Source organism: Nerophis ophidion, linkage group LG04 (genome assembly GCF_033978795.1).
Source record: "Nerophis ophidion isolate RoL-2023_Sa linkage group LG04, RoL_Noph_v1.0, whole genome shotgun sequence".
In the NCBI taxonomy this organism is placed as follows: Eukaryota; Metazoa; Chordata; class Actinopteri; order Syngnathiformes; family Syngnathidae; genus Nerophis; species Nerophis ophidion.
Window position 1 is genome coordinate 16,167,371 of NC_084614.1, and position 20,053 is coordinate 16,187,423.

Here is a 20,053-nt window from a genome sequence, read left to right on the forward strand (position 1 = left end):
CCAGAGTACTGGAGCCCGAACGGAAAACGCTCTATAGCCCGCAGACTTTTTTTGAGCTCTAGGAATCACTAATAAGCCGGAGTCTTTTGAACGCAGATTTCTTGCCGGGACATACGGTACAATACAATCGGCAAGAAAACGTTGCAGGATTTTAAAGTTGTATTAGAGGGCTTGGAAGGCTACACGGGTGACTCCTATTTGCTGCGTTTTGCAAAATATTTTTATCATTTTCAGAACCCTGAAAAAAAAGACGCTCACAATTATTGTTAACAATAGGCAAAATTCCTAAAAAAAGTGCAGTTCCCCTTTAAAGACAAGAGTGTTAATAATAAATAGGTAAGTGTTTTTCATACTTACCATTGTTGTCTTTTTGACTATATTCCCTTGATTAAACGTTTTATCGACATCCTACATTACAAAAAATATAAGTATGTATGATTCCTGCTGATACATCGGATATTATTGGTGTCAGCCAGCACTAAAGCTGCAATATCGGTATCTTATCGGAAGTGAACAAGTTGTAGTGGGACATCTGCTGTTTATTAACAATTTTTTTTTTATTACCTTTTCATATTTTGACCTACATCAGGTTTGTTTTTCGTGTTTAATTAACTTAAATCAACTTAAGTGGCCCGTCCACATCTATCAATGTATTCTGAAGGTGTAACTAATAAAGTGACAAGTGGTTTAAAAGTCAGTTTCTTTTTTGTAGTGGATAGTGGAACAGATATGTCCAGATACTCTTAAGTATGATAGAGCAGTGGTTTTCAAACTTTTTTCATGAAGTACCACCTCAGAAAATAAGATGGAGCTGTACCACAGTTTGAGAATCACTGCGTCTACACTATATATATATATATATATATATATATGTATATATGTGTATGTATATATATATATGTATGTATATATATATGTATATATGTGTGTATGTATATGTACATATATATGCATGCATATATATATATATATATATATACATACACACACATATATATATATCTGTATATATATACACATATATATGTATATGTGTGTGTGTATGTATATATATATGCATGCATATATATATATACATATACAGTGTATATGTATATATATATATATATGCATGCATATATATATTTATATACAGTGTATATGTATATATATATGTGTGTATATATATATATACATACACACAGTGTATGTATGTACATGTGTATATATATGTACATATACACTGTGTATATATATATATATATATATATATGTATGTATATATATATATATATATATATATGTATATATATTAAGTATAAACTGATAAGCAAATGTGTTGCTTTGCTGTTGTGTACGTGTACCAGAGAACTGCTATGCCCACAAACAAAAACACTTCACCATGAGCATGTTGTGTCCAGATCACAAGTGTATTTGTATGTGTGCGTGTGTGTGTGTGTGTGACTTTGTGTTCTAATGCAATTCTTTAACTGTGTGACACTTTTAAACCCAGCTTGAAAATCACTAACAGCCGCCCAAGGAGCCTCGTGGACATCCTGGTCATCGACCGGTTCTGTCATGAGGAGACTTTTTAAAAGAGTGTAGTCTTTAGTCAGGAGAGTAAAAGGAGTGTTTAGTTAAGTCAGGCGAGAATAGAGTGGCATGCACAACGCTAACAAGTTGTTTCTCACGTGTCGCGCCTCGCTCTGCCCGATTAAAAGTGTGTGTGGGACTTGACAGGCACGGATGGTAAGTACTGCTTGCTTCTTTTATTATGTTGCCTTAGAATATGTTTTTGTCTTACTATAATTGTGTGCTTCTTTTATGTGCTTAATTGCTTTACTTGGCTTCAATGCATGCTTTTATTTCAGAGATATATGACATAGGACCTTGTTATTACGCTAACTAAAATATACATTTTTTACTAAAGGGTTACCTAATGTATAATAACTCTATAATATTATATAAAGTACATTTTGTAACTTAAACTGACATTATTTTTTTCTTTTTTGTAGATTGACAGTTGTATCGCTGGAGTGATCGACTTGGGAACGGTGGAAACTTTGCCAGTTTTTCAAGCAGCTCAACGTGGTCTCATTGATCAGGACACTTGTCGTGTTCTGCTAGAGACCCAGCTCATCAACAAGAGGGGGCTCCTCTCCCTCGACGTCCCTCTCTGCCTTTCCCTGGATCAGGGTCTGATTCAAGGCCTAATTGACGAACACACCAGGCGTACTCTCTTGGAGTTGGAGAGTGCTCTGCTCTTGGTAGAGAACACAAAGTCTACAAGTGGCCAACAACTGAATGTGCAAACACTAGCTGCAGCCGTGGAGTCTGGGATCATAAGAGAGGAGGTGGGACTTCGTATTCTAGAGCTGAGAGAGTCTGCAGGATGTTTAGAGCAAGAAGACTTGAACCTCTTGCCTTTGAGAACCCGCCTCAAACTTCAGACAAGGCTTCATCACAAAGAGCTTATTGACCCGAACACAGCAGAAAAAATAAACCTTGACAAGCTCCAACAGCGCTGTGTCCATGATGATGATTCCGGGCTTCTTCTACTTCCTGTCCAACAACAACCTGGAGGAACTGTTTGCTTACGCTCTGGAAGAAAAGTTGGCATCTTCCGCGCCATCGAGGAAGGGCTGATCGACCGGCAAGTGGCTCTGCGACTCCTTGAAGCTCAACTGTTTGCTGGTGGGATTGTTGACCCTCGAACTGGCCACAGGTTAACTGTTCACGAGGCAGTTCGCCATGGGCTCATGGACCAGGACTTGGCTTGTGGCCTGTTTGTGCGACAGCTAAAAAATGGTGGCATTCTCGACCCTTTAACTATGGAGCGTTTAGATTTGGAGGAGAGTATCAACAGGGACATTCTTTCTTCCCATATTGCTCTGTTGGTCCTAGAGTCTCTCTGGACGTTTATGGGAATTATTTGGCCTGAATCTGGTAAAGTCTTGTCCATTGTGGAGGCTTTTCAACAATCAGCCATTTCAGGGGAGTTGACACGACGCATCCTAAGTCAGAGACATGCCATTGGAGGACTCTACAACTCAGAAACTCTCCAGCTGTTGCCTTTAAATAATGCTGCAGAAAAAGTCTTGGAGCCTAGGGTCATACGTTGTCTCAAAGAAATCCATTTACCAGATGTTCTCTTTAACATGAACCCGTCAGGCACGCCCTCACTAAACCGCTTGAGTTGGGGTTCTTCGAGCGCTTCACCAAATACATCATCTCCCACAGACCTTGTGTGGACCAATGGAACGGATCCTAACCAGCAAGCGAAACAAAAACTGCTCTTTCACGTCATGGCTCACAGCTATGTGGATGCACACTCGGGAAAACGCTTAGTGCTGTTAGACCCTGAGTTGGTGGAATTTGTTAACGTTGCTCAGTTGAAACCAGGAAAAAGAGTTGAGGTACATAAAGATGTCTTAAAGGGATTAAGTTTGACCGAAAAGGAGATAACTGACAGGCAATCCGACGCTGAAGAAGGAACTTCCAATGGAGTCACACAACGTATGGATTTGGAGCCCATTGGCACCATTGGAAGACAAGAAAGTTACGACTGTAAAAATGACAATGAGTTACAACCAGAAAGTGTGGTAGTTAAATATACTAACACACATGATGGAGGAACAGAAACATGCCCTCTGGAAATTCCAGAATCCAGAAAGTGTCCAGAAAATGAATTGGCATCTAATGTTGCAAAACACCCGGAGACATCCACAATAATCGTTGAATCAAAGAACAGTGACAGTAAATCCCTTGCACCCAATGAAGACATAAATGAAGGTTCAAAGTATTTTAGGAATCAGAACAGGAGTGAATCAGAGATGCTCAAACAGAAAGTACCTGTCTCAAAGCTGGCTGTACCTGTAGATGATGTCCCCGAATCGGCATTCGATGAAGAAGAGGAGGAGGAGGAGGATGAATTGGCAAGGTTAGTCTTGGATCTCAACCAGGGGGGGCTGATGACTGACGAAGGTGAAAAGTTACTCCCGGATGAAGCTGTCGCTCAGGGTGTCCTTCCTGGTCACACTGCAGTCAAATTGATGGCTCGGGCGGGTTTTTTCGGGGGCTTCCTCGATACCAGAAGCAGTGAGTCACTTAGCCTGGATGACGTCATGCAGGAAGGCTTGCTAGACGAGGATCTGATGTGGAGTGTCCTCAAGTCGGATAAAACCCTGGCAGGAATTTTGGATGTAGAGAGAAGTCGGATTTGTGGAGTGAGGGAGGCAGCTCAGGCTGGTTTGATCGACGATAACACTGCAGCGCGGATGCTGGAGGCTCAAGTGGCATCTGGGGGTGTGGTTGATGTACGGAGGGATAAGAAAGTCTCTGTCACTTTAGCATCAAACCTAGGGCTGATAGAAGAATATCACAGAGAAGAATTGGCAGCCTTAGAGAAGGCGTGCAAAGGAAAAGTTAGCAAGACAGACGTAGCCCTAGCTAAAGCTAGCTTACAGTTACAAATGGAAGGCATTATTGACCCAGTGACGGAGTGTCCAGTTCCTTTAGACAAAGCCATTGAAAAGGGGTTAATAAATCCTAGAGATGCATATCAGGTGTTGCTCAAACAAGTGGCTGAGGGCGGGATCATTCATCATCCTTCAGGTATGAGGCTTTCAGTTTCTGATGCTGTTGATAGAGGTCTTGTAGATCGATCTATCGCTCCTGGGTTGGAAGAATTAGAGTGGGCTTACCGAGGACAAGTCATCCCCTCAAACGCAGAGGCTGTAGCTTTACAGGCAACAACGGGGTCTGTCTTCGACCCTGAATCGGGATTTAAAGTTACTTTGACAGAGGCTGTTTCTAGGGGTCTTCTTGAAGAGAAGATTGCAAGTGAAGCAATGGTTTTAAGTGCAGTAACACAAGGGGTGCTTGACCCCCAAACCGCTCTGATTGTGCCCTACTCTGACCTTGTTAAAAAGGGAAAAATCGACATTGAAACAGGCAAGCGTTTTTTGGAGGTGAAACCCTTCAGAGGTATTGAAAATAGGCAAACAAGAAGAACCTTGACTCTACCTGAAGCTGTGGCAGCAAATCAGGTGGATCCTGTTGCAGCTTTGAGACTTCTCCAAAGCCAGGCGGACAGTGGGGGCATCATTGATATCACGACTGGAGAAAGGCTCCCTATCCCTGAAGCCTTTAAAAGAGGTTTGGTTTCAGAAGACATGGTCTTAGAAATTGCCACTAACCAGATTTTGAAAGGAGGCTTAGTTGATCCAGCAACAGGCCAACGTGTCTTGACACTCAGTGCTGCCGTCACTTTAGGACTTGTTTCTAGTGATGTGGCTTCAGACATTAAAGAGAAGGTTTCTCCTTTCGAGGAAACAAACAATGAGGATAGTTTGACTATCACTTCATTGCAAAGTCCACATAGCCCTCAACACAAATCAACGCCTGGTCCAAACATTGAGGTTTCTTCATGTGATGATGTAAAAGCAGTGACCTCTGAAGTACCAAGTGATATAAGTAAAGGGGACAAAATAGAAAAGCCTCTATCAAGGGCAGAAGATATACTGGAATCAGACCAATCAATCAACCTTTTGGGTAAGTTTGCTACAAATGTTGAGAAAAGAATCCACCTGGCCATCCAGGAGGCCATGCCACAAACAACCACATCAAAATCACAGAAGTCTTCTCCACAAACATCAACAGAAAGGACAAACATTGACAAAACTAAAGATGAAAGAAAAGAAGTAATTTTAACTGAAGGTTTAATTGCAGAATCGACTAAAGATCATGCTAACAAAACAGACAAAAGTAAGGAGGAGGACAAAGCTAAAGCATCCGTTGAAAAATCTGAAGGGAATCATGAGAACGTGCAGAGTAGCTCTTGTGATGAGAGCAGTACATTGGTCAAAGACTTAGATGAACGACTGACTGATTCTAAAACAGCTGAAAATACTGGTGACATTCAAAAACAGGAGCAGGTAAAAACAACTGGCGAGGAAAGTACGATGTGTGTTAGAGAGAGGAATGATGGCGTTCTTGAAAAAGTGCAAGTGGAAGAAACGTTAATGAACATTGAAACCATGGCTGGTCCTGCCTTGGAGCAGCCATTGGAGTCTTTGTCCAAAGAGACAGAAAACAAAAGCAAGAAGAAGAGGAGAAGTAAAAAGAAAGCAAAAGTTCCAGAGGAAGTGGTGGAAGTTAAATTTGAGACTTATCAAACAAATGCAGAAAAGAAATCAGAGGAAAACACATTGCAAGACAAACCCAAAACACCAAAGAGTCAGAACAGCGCAACTCTTCAAGAATCAAAGACCAACGATAGCATGGTACAGCAAGAACCTGTAAAGGTTTTCAAGGACACTGCCAATTTTGACAAGACGAAGGACCAGAGAAGTGAAGTGAATCTACTACCAGTCAGTGATCAGGACGTTGTCAGAAAGACTGAACATAATTTACCTCCAAAATCCAGTCTGCCAGACCAACAGAAAACTGCCCTGGTACTAAAAGCCGAGGAAAGCCTATTCAAAAAGGTGTTTGAAGCAGGAGTGAGTGACAAGAAGGCTGCCGATGAGCTGCTGGTTCTGAAGAATGATAGCAGAAGTATGAGAGATACTGGCCACGTCACAAGACCCAATGATGTGCCAAAGAGTGAGAAGACGTCTTTCAAAGAGGACAAAAGGGAACTGCTAGAGGGCAAAGACATAGCAATTGCGAGGGACCCGAGTGAGAATCTGGATAAGGAGTCCATTCCATCACTTAAATCTGTGAGTAGTAAAAGAAAAAAGAAGTCCAGAAGTTTGAAATCTTCTTCCGCTAATGACATTGTAATGCCCGATCAAAGAGAAGATTCACAGTTGCCAACAGAAATCAGCAAAAAGTCAGCAAATATTACACATGAGCAGACCAACACCGAGGATCAGTCAACAAGTGGAGACACTGGAGCCTCTATTGGTGGAAAGGTAACACAGGTAGGGTCTACCATAGACTCAAGTGAGAGAGAAGAACCAAGCTCCTACCCTGAGAAACTGCTTCAGGAACATCTCAAAGAAAACCATGGTGCTTCTCATGACGCACTCGAACATCAACTCCAACCATGGGTCAATCCGTCTGAGACTATTAGCGCACAACCAGAACAAAATGAGAAAGACTCCCATCTACCTGAAGATGGAACTACTGAATGTCTTGAATCGAAACCTCAGAGTACTGATCAGCAACAACTTAGGTTTCCAGAAACTGAATCAGTCCGAGCAGAAAATACGTCTTTTGACTTGGAATCACCTGAACTCTCAACTCCAGCTTTTAAAGAAAGGGAACATGATCATGGAGATGTGATTTCAAGTTATGTGGAAGCAGCGCCTCCCTTTGGCAAGGTATGCAACAACACACTACTCATGTACTTTTCATCAATATGTTTTTGGCGTGCAGTTTTGGACATGAACAAATGTTTTTGGTTTCTAGTCCTCATTGGCGCGTCAAGAGTTCTTGGAGCATGACCAGAGAATTGTGGCGCTGGTCTCCATGGTCCGACATGTGGAGGTCAAACTCAAGCAGAAGCAGCAGCAGTCGGTCGGATGCAGCCTTGTCGCTATGGAAGACATCATCAAACAGACTCAGGTAAATGCTCAGAGTCGACCATAGGTTACAAAAAAATAATCTTACTGGTTCTTACATTTAGGCCTATGAAAGGTAGGTGGCCATAAAAGCAAGGATTAGTTCATTAATGAATAATTAGTTGCAATCATATTCAAGTGATATATTAAATTGTGTCGTTGATCAAGTATCTTGTCTGCCAGGATTTAGATGAGGAGCTGTGTGACCTGGAACCTGAGATCACAACAGAAGTAGAAGCTGCTGAGAAACTCTTAAAGCCCCACCCCAGAGATGTTCCTACCCAGCTCTTATTGGCTCTTGAAAAGGACCAACGAAGCTTGGACCGAGGGTACCAGGCCGCCCGGACGCTTTCACGGGACATTCTAGGAAGCCTGCAAGAGCACAGAGATTCATACAAAGTAGGTCTTCTGAAAATAGAGTCTTGGTACAGTTCTTCAGTGTTTAACTGGATTTTTTAAAACTTTTGTTCTCCAGGAGGCGATAACAGCTGAGCTAAAGGCACTTGGAGGTAAAGTTGAGACCCTTCTGTCCTGGTTGAGAGAGACAGAAGTTCAAATGAAGGAAGGAATGGCCAAAAGTCAAAATATGGAGAATGACAGTGGTCAACGTTCACATCAGTTGCGTCTTTGCAAGGCAGGTTTCATCATTGCATTTATGTCATATTAATAATGTCCATTTTTGAGTATTTTCCTGCTGTGTTGTCTCCAAGGAGCAACAGTCTAGTCTGGCGGCTCGCTCCAGTGAGGTCAGCGCCGTGGCCCTGGACGTCCAAGTGTTCATTTCGGAGCGGGCCCAGGACCTGGGCCCAGGGCAGAGCAGGCACCTTTTGGGGCAGCTTCAGCAGCTGCAGAGGGCCTTCCACTCCACGGCGGGACAAGCTCAGGCACGGGCCGACTCCCTCTCGGCCCAGCTGGAGCACGAAGAAGGGGAGCGTCGTCGGAAGGAGAAAGAGAAGGATGGGGCAGAGAAACTCAGTGCGAGAGAACGAGAGGTTTGGAAAACGAGGATTGAGTCGGTTTGGTTTGGAATACTGATGCTTTTTCTTACTAATACTTATAAACTATTACTAACGCACAAACTTGAGGCACAATCCAGCACAGAACTTACATATCCAGTTCTGCACAATTAACAGGCACCTTCTTTTTGCCAGAAAAGACTGACTGACTTTGCAAAGTCTCAGCTACGGCAAAATGGCAGCTTTGGCGAAGCATCGAGCCGGGCAGGAAGACTGAGTAGGAAAATGTGCTAGTTATAGGGATGGGTACCGATTTTGGTACTTTTATAGACCCCAACCAAATTTTGTTGGTACTACTGGGTATCTCTTCAATTAAAATCAAAGGGTGCCATATAGCGCTACCCTTGTTGTACGTAACGTCACGTTTGGTTACAGACTAAACACCGGCTCACGTAAATAGCATCACTCACTCATCCAAACTCCGTCTTAGTCACAGGTCCCCAAACTTTTTGGCTCCAGGGCCGCATTGGGTTAAAACAATTTGGCCGAGGCCGGACTGTATGTATGTATGTATATATATATATATATATATATGTATATATATATATGTATATATATATATATATATATATATATATATATATATATATATATATATATATATATATATATATATATATATATAATATACTGTATACATATATATATATATATATATATATATATATATAAACATGCACACGCATACACAAGTCTCCAAAACATTAACCACCATCTTGATACAATTAAGTATATGTTAACATGTCAAGAGTTCTTGGATCATGACCAGATAATTGTGGCGCTGGTCAAAAGTATCCAAAACGAGAGTAACAAGAGTAAAATGGATTAGAAAGGACAGATACAAAAAAATAAAAATTAAATTAAATAACTTTTTTTTTTTTACTTGGGACTTCCCATGGGCTGGATTTTGGACGCTGGCGAGCCGTAGTTTGGGGGCCACTGGTTTAAGTAATATGTTATATTTTCAACACCAACAAATCAGGTTAATTACCAGAAAACACTCTGACGTAAAGGCTCCAATCTTCCAAAAGTGCGTTAGCTTGAAGCTAATTTCCATTGGATTTGCTATAGATAGGCTATTACCATTAGCGATTTTACAAGGCAATTTCAACACCTCCAAATTTAGTAATAAAAACTACAGATGGTGGGTCATAAGCACAATACTTACAGTATAAACACTTTGTAGGGCGCAACATAACACATTCAGCTTCCTAGATAAAGCTACTTCCTAGTTAAACAACGTACGATAGATGGCCTTTACGGTATTGCCATCTAATGTCTTGGAAGTGTAACAACTGGACAGCACAGTTATCATAATCAGCTACAGTTAAAAGTTGCATTAAAAAATAGGATTTTATTAATCAAACATTTAGCATTTAATAACTCGTACCAAAAATTATTACTGTTAAGTAAAGGTATTGATTCCCAGGTACCGGGATTTGGTAACGTAGCAGTTCAAATGTTAAACGACACCCATCCATAGCTAGTCAGGGAGCAAAAATCAAATATTTAGGTAAAGACGATAAAGACTGGCCCTCGCAGTAGTAAGGAGACAATGTTGAAGCAGATACTACTGCCGTCTTCCTACTGCCGCCGCCGTTTTGAACAGCACTACCAATAGAAATGGCTACCAGTCTGCCTCGTTGCTCTGCCTGGCACCGGAAATGAGGCGATACAAAGCCTGGAAGCACAAACAAATATAGGCAGGTGAAGAAAAAAAATGAAGAAAATACACCAAAAATTCTCACTTGAAGCTTGATCCGCTCTCATTCATTGTTGCTCACTCACTCTCACGTCACACGCATGTTTCTGTAACACGTGTGTTTATTAACGTGTTTGCCTTGCTCTTCCAGATTGCCACGGAAGGGAATCGCTTGTGTCGCCGCGGTAACCGCTTCCTGACTGCTTTTCCGCCTGTCCCGCTTCCCCTCTTGGGTCGGACAGGCGGAAAACAGACACTAAATAAAGATGTTTGTCTGTATTTATCTTTTGTGTGATTTATATTTGCTTGATGAATGTGTCAAACGTGTGTTTGTGTGCATCTGGACACAATATACTCTAATCCTGGCAAACTGGATCATCGTTATTTGTATATAATATGATATTGGAATAACATCTTGTCCCTGTTTGGCTTTGTGCACCTTCTAAATCTCCTCAGGTGGTCCAGCAGCAGAAAGCAGAATGTTCGCAGAAACTGGAAGGCCTCTCCATGTGGTTGGCTGGAGCTGCCGGCATTCTGGCCAATCAGAAAGCAGGAGCGAAATCAGATGACATGAACGTCCTGCGGGAGAAGCAGAAGAAGTTAAAGGTGGGAAATCCTCACAATTACTCTTTTTATATATTTTTTGGGATGTTTCATCGACCCTATGCCGTAATACCGTGTATGTCTTTCTCTCCAGGAAGTGCAGAAGGACCTCCAGAAGAGAGCCGAAGACGTTGCCGAAGCCATCCGCTGCACGGAGGACTTCCTGGCCGAGCGAGGGGACACTTTGAGCCCGGAGGAGAGAGAGAAGCTGCAGGTGGCGCTAGCGCGCATGAAGGAGCATTACGGCACGCTCATGGACTCTGCTAACACGTCGGTGTCGCAGCTGGACACGGCCATCGATGCGACTGTACAGCAGAACACACAGAGGGTGAGAGGACATATCCACACCTGAAGGCACATGTTAAAATCATACACACATGCTCTCATGTTCAGCGATTATAGCGCCATCTGTTGCTTTGCAGTGGAACTATGATTGCCAGCTGTCCCTTGAAATAATGTAATCCTTTTGTATTTAGAAACAAAAGTACTCTTTAGGGATTCATACTTGCCAACCCTCTCGATTTTCCCAAGAGACTCCCGAATTTCAGTGCCCCTCCCGAATATCTCCCAGGGCAACCATTCTCCCGAATTTCTCCCAATTTCCACCCGGCCAACAATATTGGCACGCTTTTCCACCATACAAACAGCGTGCCGACCCAGTCACATAATACATGAGGCTTTCACACACATATAAGTGAATGCAAGTCATACTTGGTCAACAGCCATACAGGTCACTCTGAGGGTGGCCATATAAAACAACTTTAACACTGTTACAAAAATCCGCCACACTGAACCCACACCAAACAAGAATGACAAACACATTTCGGGAGAACAGCCGCACCGTAACACAATATAAACACAACAGAACAAATAGCCAGAGCCCCTTGCAGCACTAACTCTTCAGGGACGCTACAATGTACAACCCCCCCAACCTCACCCACCTCAACACCCCGCTTCCCAATACAATTGGATATTGTTTGATGGATACAATGAAACACAATTAAGCTTACAAAGTCAACTTGTTCTTCCACTCTACTACTACTTTACCACATGTGATTAACATATACAATTTTTTGGGGGCGTTATTATAACTGGATGAAGAATAATCACGTTTGTTTTGAACGCCGGAAGGTGGCGCGTCATGCACACACAGGCCAGACACAGGCTAGTTGGAGTGATGGGTTCTGCGCTCAGTTTAGCTTCAAAATTTCCTCCATACAATCAGCTTGCCGGCCTAGCCACATAATATAAGCGTTTTTTAAACATACATTACTGAATGCAAGGCATACTTGGTAAACAGCCATACAGGTCACACTGAGGGTGGCCGTATAAACAACATTAACACTGTTACAAATATGCGCCACACTGTGAACCCACACCAAACAAGAATGACAAACACATTTCGGGAGAACATCCGCACTGTAACACAACATAAACACAACAGAATAAACAACCGGAATCCCTTGCAGCACTAACTCTTCCAGGACGCTACAATATACACCCCCTCTACCACCTAACCCCGTCCCCCAACACAATTGGATATTGTTTGATGTATACAATGAAACACAATTAAGCTTAAAAAGTCAACTTGTTTTTCTACTCTACTATTACTTTAAAACATGTGATTAACATATAAAAAAGGTTTTTGCGTTATTATAAATGAATGAAGAATTATCACGTTTGTTTTGAACGCCGGAAGGTGGCGCGTCATGCACACACAGGCCAGACACAGGCTAGTTGGAGTGATGGGTTCTGCGCTCAGTTTAGCTTCAAAATTTCCTCCATACAATCAGCTTGCCGGCCTAGCCACATAATATAAGCGTTTTTTAAACATACATTAGTGAATGCAAGGCATACTTGGTAAACAGCCATACAGGTCACACTGAGGGTGGCGGTATAAACAACATTAACACTGTTACAAATATGCGCCACACTGTGAACCCACACCAAACAAGAATGACAAACACATTTCGGGAGAACATCCGCACCGTAACACAACATAAACACAACAGAATAAACAACCGGAATCCCTTGCAGCACTAACTCTTCCAGGACGCTACAATATACACCCCCTCTACCACCTAACCCCGTCCCCCAACACAATTGGATATTGTTTGATGTATACAATGAAACACAATTAAGCTTAAAAAGTCAACTTGTTTTTCTACTCTACTATTACTTTAAAACATGTGATTAACATATAAAAAATGTTTTTGCGTTATTATAAATGAATGAAGAATAATCACGTTTGTTTTGAACGCCGGAAGGTGGCGCGTCATGCACACACAGGCCAGACACAGGCTAGTTGGAGTGATGGGTTCTGCGCTCAGTTTAGCTTCAAAATTTCCTCCATACAATCAGCTTGCCGGCCTAGCCACATAATATAAGCGGCCTTTAAACATACATTAGTGAATGCAAGGCATACTTGGTAAACAGCCATACAGGTCACACTGAGGGTGGCCGTATAAACAACATTAACACTGTTACAAATATGCGCCACACTGTGAACCCACACCAAACAAGAATGACAAACACATTTCGGGAGAACATCCGCACTGTAACACAACATAACCACAACAGAATAAACAACCGGAATCCCTTGCAGCACTAACTCTTCCAGGACGCTACAATATACACCCCCTCTACCACCTAACCCCGTCCCCCAACACAATTGGATATTGTTTGATGTATACAATGAAACACAATTAAGCTTAAAAAGTCAACTTGTTTTTCTACTCTACTATTACTTTAAAACATGTGATTAACATATAAAAAATGTTTTTGCGTTATTATAAATGAATGAAGAATTATCACGTTTGTTTTGAACGCCGGAAGGTGGCGCGTCATGCACACACAGGCCAGACACAGACTAGTTGGAGTGATGGGTTCTGCGCTCAGTTTAGCTTCAAAATTTCCTCCATACAATCAGCTTGCCGGCCTAGCCACATAATATAAGCGGCCTTTAAACATACATTAGTGAATGCAAGGCATACTTGGTAAACAGCCATACAGGTCACACTGAGGGTGGCCGTATAAACAACATTAACACTGTTACAAATATGCGCCACACTGTGAACCCACACCAAACAAGAATGACAAACACATTTCGGGAGAACATCCGCACTGTAACACAACATAAACACAACAGAATAAACAACCGGAATCCCTTGCAGCACTAACTCTTCCAGGACGCTACAATATACACCCCCTCTACCACCTAACCCCGTCCCCCAACACAATTGGATATTGTTTGATGTATACAATGAAACACAATTAAGCTTAAAAAGTCAACTTGTTTTTCTACTCTACTATTACTTTAAAACATGTGATTAACATATAAAAAATGTTTTTGCGTTATTATAAATGAATGAAGAATTATCACGTTTGTTTTGAACGCCGGAAGGTGGCGCGTCATGCACACACAGGCCAGACACAGGCTAGTTGGAGTGATGGGTTCTGCGCTCAGTTTAGCTTCAAAATTTCCTCCATACAATCAGCTTGCCGGCCTAGCCACATAATATAAGCGGTTTTTAAACATACATTAGTGAATGCAAGGCATACTTGGTAAACAGCCATACAGGTCACACTGAGGGTGGCCGTATAAACAACATTAACACTGTTACAAATATGCGCCACACTGTGAACCCACACCAAACAAGAATGACAAACACATTTCGGGAGAACATCCGCACCGTAACACAACATAAACACAACAGAATAAACAACCGGAATCCCTTGCAGCACTAACTCTTCCAGGACGCTACAATATACACCCCCTCTACCACCTAACCCCGTCCCCCAACACAATTGGATATTGTTTGATGTATACAATGAAACACAATTAAGCTTAAAAAGTCAACTTGTTTTTCTACTCTACTATTACTTTAAAACATGTGATTAACATATAAAAAATGTTTTTGCGTTATTATAAATGAATGAAGAATTATCACGTTTGTTTTGAACGCCGGAAGGTGGCGCGTCATGCACACACAGGCCAGACACAGGCTAGTTGGAGTGATGGGTTCTGCGCTCAGTTTAGCTTCAAAATTTCCTCCATACAATCAGCTTGCCGGCCTAGCCACATAATATAAACGGCTTTTAAACATACATTAGTGAATGCAAGGCATACTTGGTCAACAGCCATACAGATCACGCTGAGGGTGGCCATATAAACAACTTTACCACTGTTAAAAATATGCGCTACACTGTGAACCCACACCAAACAAGAATGACAAACACAGTTCGGGAGAACATCCGCACCATAACACAACAGAACAAATACCCAGCACTAACTCTTCCAGGACGCTGCAATATACACCCCCGCTACCACCCAAAACCCCGCCCCCCCACCCTCTACAGAATTTGGAAGTCTCAAGGTTGGCAAGTATGCACATAATATATGCAGCTTTTCACACACACATAAGTGAATGCAATGCATACTTGGTCAACAGCCATACAGGTCACACTAAGGGTGGCCGTATAAACAACTTTAATACTGTTACAAATATGCCCAACACATGTGAACCCACACCAAACAAGAATGAAAAACACATTTTGGGAAAACATCCGCTCTGTAACACAACGTAAACACAACAGAACAAATACCCAGAATCGCTTGCAGCACTAACTCTTCCGGGACGCTACAATATACACCCCTGCTACCACCAAACCCTGCCCACCTCAACCCGGCGCCATCTCCCGAATTGGGAAGTCTCAAGGTTGGCAAGTATGTAGGGATGTTCCGATCGATCGGAATCAGACGATTTTTGTGAAAAGGTATGTGATCGGCCAGTGCAGATTAATGACTTGTCGCTGATCCCCTCTGTCTGACAAGAGGGTTTCTGCGGATCAGTAAAAACATTAAAACACTTTTAAATGGATTTAGAGGAAATGAAGGCCTTAAATGGCATTAAAAAGCATTACATTGGATGTAATACAATTGTAGGCCTGGGATGGTAGGCAATAGATACGTTCACAATCATTATGAAAGACATGACTGATGGATTTTTTAAAATGCATTTAAAATATGAAATAAATCTATATGAAAGTTTGCTTACAGTGGAGCCAATGGGAGCTCCACTATTCCGCCCGTAAAATCTGACAGATAACCATTCAAAAAGCAGCAACAATACTCCACTATACGGGGCGGTATATCTCTGTTGGTTGAGTGGCCGTGCCAGCAACTTGAGCGTTGCAGGTTCGATCCCCGCTTCTGGCATCCTAGTCACTGCTGTTGTGTCCTAGGGCAAGACACTTTACCCACCTGCTCCCAGTGCCACCCACACTGGTTTAAATATGTACCTTAAATATTGGGTTTCACTACGTAAAGTGCTTTGAGTCACTAGAGAAAAGTGCTATATAAATATAATTCCCTTCACTTCACTTACATTTCGTGACTTGAATACTAACCAAGGCCTACTGAAATGAGATTTTCTTATTTAAACGGGGATAGCACGTCCATTCTATGTGTCATACTTGATCATTTCGTGATATTGCCATATTTTTGCTGAAAGGATTTAGTAGAGATCATCCACGATAAAGTTCACAACTTTTGGTCGCTCATAAAAAAGCCTTGCCTGTACCGGAAGTAGCAGACGATGTGCGCGTGACGTCACGGGTTGTAGGACTCCTCACATCCTCATATTGCTTATAATCATAGCCTTCAGCAGCAAGAGCTATTCGGACCGAGAAAGCGACAATTTCCCCATCAATTTGAGCGAGGATGATAGATTCATGGATGAGGAAAGTTAGAGTGAAGCACAAAAAAAGTGAAGTGAATTATATTTATATAGCGCTTTTCTCGAGTGACTCAAAGCGCTTTACATAGTGAAACCCAATATCTAAGTTACATTTAAACCAGTGTGGGTGGCACTGGGAGCAGGTGGGTAAAGCGTCTTGCCCAAGGACACAACGGCAGTGACTAGGATGGCGGAAGCGGGAATCGAACCTGCAACCCCTCGAGTTGCTGGCACGGCCACTCTACCAACCGAGCTATGCCGCCCAAAAAAAGAAAAGAAAAGGCGACGGCTCCAGGCGGTGGCAGTGGGACCGTTTCAGATGTAATTAGACACATTTATTAGGATAATTCTGGAAGATCCTTTATCTGCTTATTGTTTTAATAGTGTTTTAGTGAGATTGTAAAGTCATACCTGAAAGTCGGAGGGCTGCGGTGAACGCCAGTGTCTCTCAGAGAAGCCAATGGAGGAGCAAAGATCACAGCTGCCTTTTTTAGCTGCTGGATGAGGTCGCATAACCCACTGAAATGTCCGGTAAGAGCCGACTTGATATCACAATTTTCCCATCCAAAAACTTTCTGGTTGACGTAGAGAAACATGTTCGCTTGACCGCTCTGTGTTAAAGCTTCACAACAAAGAAACACTGGCTGTGTTTCGGTTGCTAAAGGCAGCTGCAATCCACCGCTTTCCACCAACAGCATTCTTCTTTATAGTCTCCATTATTAATTGAACAAATTGCAAAAGATTCAGCAACACAGATGTCCAAATTACTGTGTAATTATGCGATGAAAAGAGACGACTTTTAGCTGTGTGTGGTGCTGGGCTAATATGTCCAACCCGAGACTTCACGTGTACGCGTCATCATTCCGCGACGTTTTCAACAAGAAACTCCGCGGGAAATTTAAAATTGTAATTTAGTAAACTAAACCGGCCGTATTGGCATGTGTTGCAATGTTAATATTTCATCATTGATATATAAACTATCAGACTGCGTGGTCGGTAGTAGTGGGTTTCAGTAGGCCTTTAGTGATGTCGTGTCAGCATTGTCGCAGTCAGATTAATATTCTATAATTATTTAGAAATATCTGCTTTTATGTTTGAATGGTTCTTCTTTAGGCCAAAGCCCTCGAGGAGCTGCAGGAGACCCAAGTCCAAATGGACACTCTGCTAAAAGACCTTCAGTCCTCTGCTAACCAAGCGGCTCAAGACGTCACTGACCTGTCCACTTCACAGCCGGACTCCTCCGTCACGTCCCACAAGGAGGCGCTGCAGGTCAGCGTCTTCTCCTGCTCGCTCACCTCCCACATCTTTTATGAGCGTCAGTCTTTGACCATCTCTCTCACACAGGCCGAGCTTCAGCGTCTCCAGTCTCAACAGGCCCAGCTCCTGCGCGTCGCCCAGTCGGCCCGCTCTCTGTTGGACCAACCCGATTCCACGGTGCCTCCCGAGGAGAAGCAACGTCTGCGGGCCACTTTGGACCAACTGCAGGCTCAGCACCAGGACAAGCTGCAGAGCTGCCAGGCATGCTGTCTTGTCATCACGGTCCCGCATTCGCAGATGGAGCTTTCATCCTCATTGTGTCACCTCTTGTAGGAGCGACTAAGGAGGTCTGAGGCACTCAAGGACGAGCTGGCCAAGTTCCTGCAGGAGCATGGAAGTCTGGGCGACTGGCTGGAACAAAGCGAGCAGGAATTACGTTGTCTGGGGGAAGGAGAGACGGACGCACAGGAACTGAAGAACAGGCTGGAAGAGCACAGAAAGGTGCACCTCAATGGCGGCAACTAAACTGCTCTTATTTGCAACATAACATGGTCACATACAGTGGGGCAAAAAAGTATTTAGTCAGCCACCGATTGTGCAAGTTCTCCCACTTAAAACGATGACAGAGGTCTGTCATTTTCATCATAGGTACACTTCAACTGTGAGAGACAGAATGTGAAAAAAAAATCCAGGAATTCACATTGTAGGAATTTTAAAGATTTTTTTTGTAAATTATGGTGGAAAATAAGTATTTGGTCAACCATTCAAAGCTCTCACTGATGGAAGGAGGTTTTGGCTCAAAATCTCACGATACATGGCCCCATTCATTCTTTCCTTAACACGGATCAATCGTCCTGTCCCCTTAGCAGAAAAACAGCCCCAAAGCATGATGTTTCCACCCCCATGCTTCACAGTAGGTATGGTGTTCTTGGGATGCAACTCAGTATTCTTCTTCCTCCAAACACGACGAGTTGAGTTTATACCAAAATGGATACATGGATGACACAGCAGAGGATTGGGAGAATGTCATGTGGTCAGACGAAACCAAAATATAACTTTTTGTACTTGAATTAAAAAAATGTTCACAGGGGGTACATCACTGAAAAAAGGTTAAGAACCACTGCAATAGACTATAATAGAATAGAAAGTACTTAATTGATCCCTGGGGAAAATTCATCAAATATCAGATGCATCAGATTTTAAGTGGGCTTATTTTGTACCCTTTGCGATAATGTTTCACTATTTGTTGCATTTTTGTTGCGTTTCACTTCATTGTAAAACATGTCGACTGAACGGGGGTGTGACGTTCATGTGTTGTCAATATTCAGTGTTTTATCATTCATAGAATTTTTTAAAATTCCATTATGTTTTTTAAGGCGGTCTGTCTTAAAGTTTTTAGCATTCAATCAGGCATTATTGTGAGGTTTTGTATTAGTGTTCCTTAAAATAGTTATACCAGCCCCCAGACACATTTTTTTCTCTAAATTTGGCCCCCGAGTCAAAATAATTGCCCAGGTCTGATTTATTGTGTCAAGTTTTTAACCACACAACATATAATGAAGTTATTTATCAAAAAAAAAAAAAAGGGTCCGCCCAACCTATTGCTCAATGCAGAATCCTCGAGAAACTGTGTTGCTGTTAGCTTATGTGTAAAAATAGAACCTCTTTTCCAACCTTCACACATCTCCAACAAATCTACAAATACGTGACCCCAACTATTTGCATTCCCAGCTGGCCGACGACGTCATTTGCCACAAGGCAGACCTGCGCTTCGTCTCCATCTCGGGTCAGAAGGTCTTGGACTCGGTTCAGGGAGCTCTGGAGCAGGCGGGCGGTTCCGACCCGGCTATAGAGAGCACCAAGCAGCTGGTATCCGACAAGCTGCAGGACGCCAACCACAGATACACGTCTCTTCACACCAAGGTGAGCGCTGCATGCTTTGCTTAACGCAGGGGTCGGCAACCCAAAACGCTGAAAGAGCCACATGGGACCAAAAATACAAAAAACAAATCTGTCTGGAGCCGCAAAAAATGAAAAGCCGTATATACTGTAAGTCTTATAGTGAAGGCAACACATGACGTAAGTGTCTATATTACCTATAATAGCCTACTATCAAAATGACAATGTGTCGCAGGCTGAAGCAAATCTTTGTTGACAGAAATGTTGAAATTGTATATATTTATTCTACAC

The 20,053-nt window shown here is 42.5% G+C and overlaps 1 protein-coding gene across 24 annotated transcripts in view; it reads left to right on the forward strand.

Moving 5' to 3' along the window:
• The window catches only part of macf1a (microtubule actin crosslinking factor 1a), a 441,796-nt gene that overhangs the window by 266,083 nt on the left and 155,660 nt on the right, over positions 1-20,053 (forward strand). For 23 of the 24 annotated variants that reach the window (XM_061897243.1, XM_061897250.1, XM_061897255.1 and 20 more), the window contains 11 exons: positions 1,995-7,307; positions 7,396-7,551; positions 7,731-7,946; positions 8,023-8,181; positions 8,258-8,539; positions 10,722-10,871; positions 10,963-11,196; positions 17,720-17,875; positions 17,951-18,124; positions 18,197-18,364; positions 19,595-19,786. In XM_061897243.1, coding sequence (XP_061753227.1) covers positions 1,995-7,307; positions 7,396-7,551; positions 7,731-7,946; positions 8,023-8,181; positions 8,258-8,539; positions 10,722-10,871; positions 10,963-11,196; positions 17,720-17,875; positions 17,951-18,124; positions 18,197-18,364; positions 19,595-19,786 — 7,200 coding nt within the window. The remainder of the gene's footprint in view (positions 1-1,994; positions 7,308-7,395; positions 7,552-7,730; positions 7,947-8,022; positions 8,182-8,257; positions 8,540-10,721; positions 10,872-10,962; positions 11,197-17,719; positions 17,876-17,950; positions 18,125-18,196; positions 18,365-19,594; positions 19,787-20,053) is intronic. The other variant, XM_061897249.1, reaches the window with a different exon arrangement.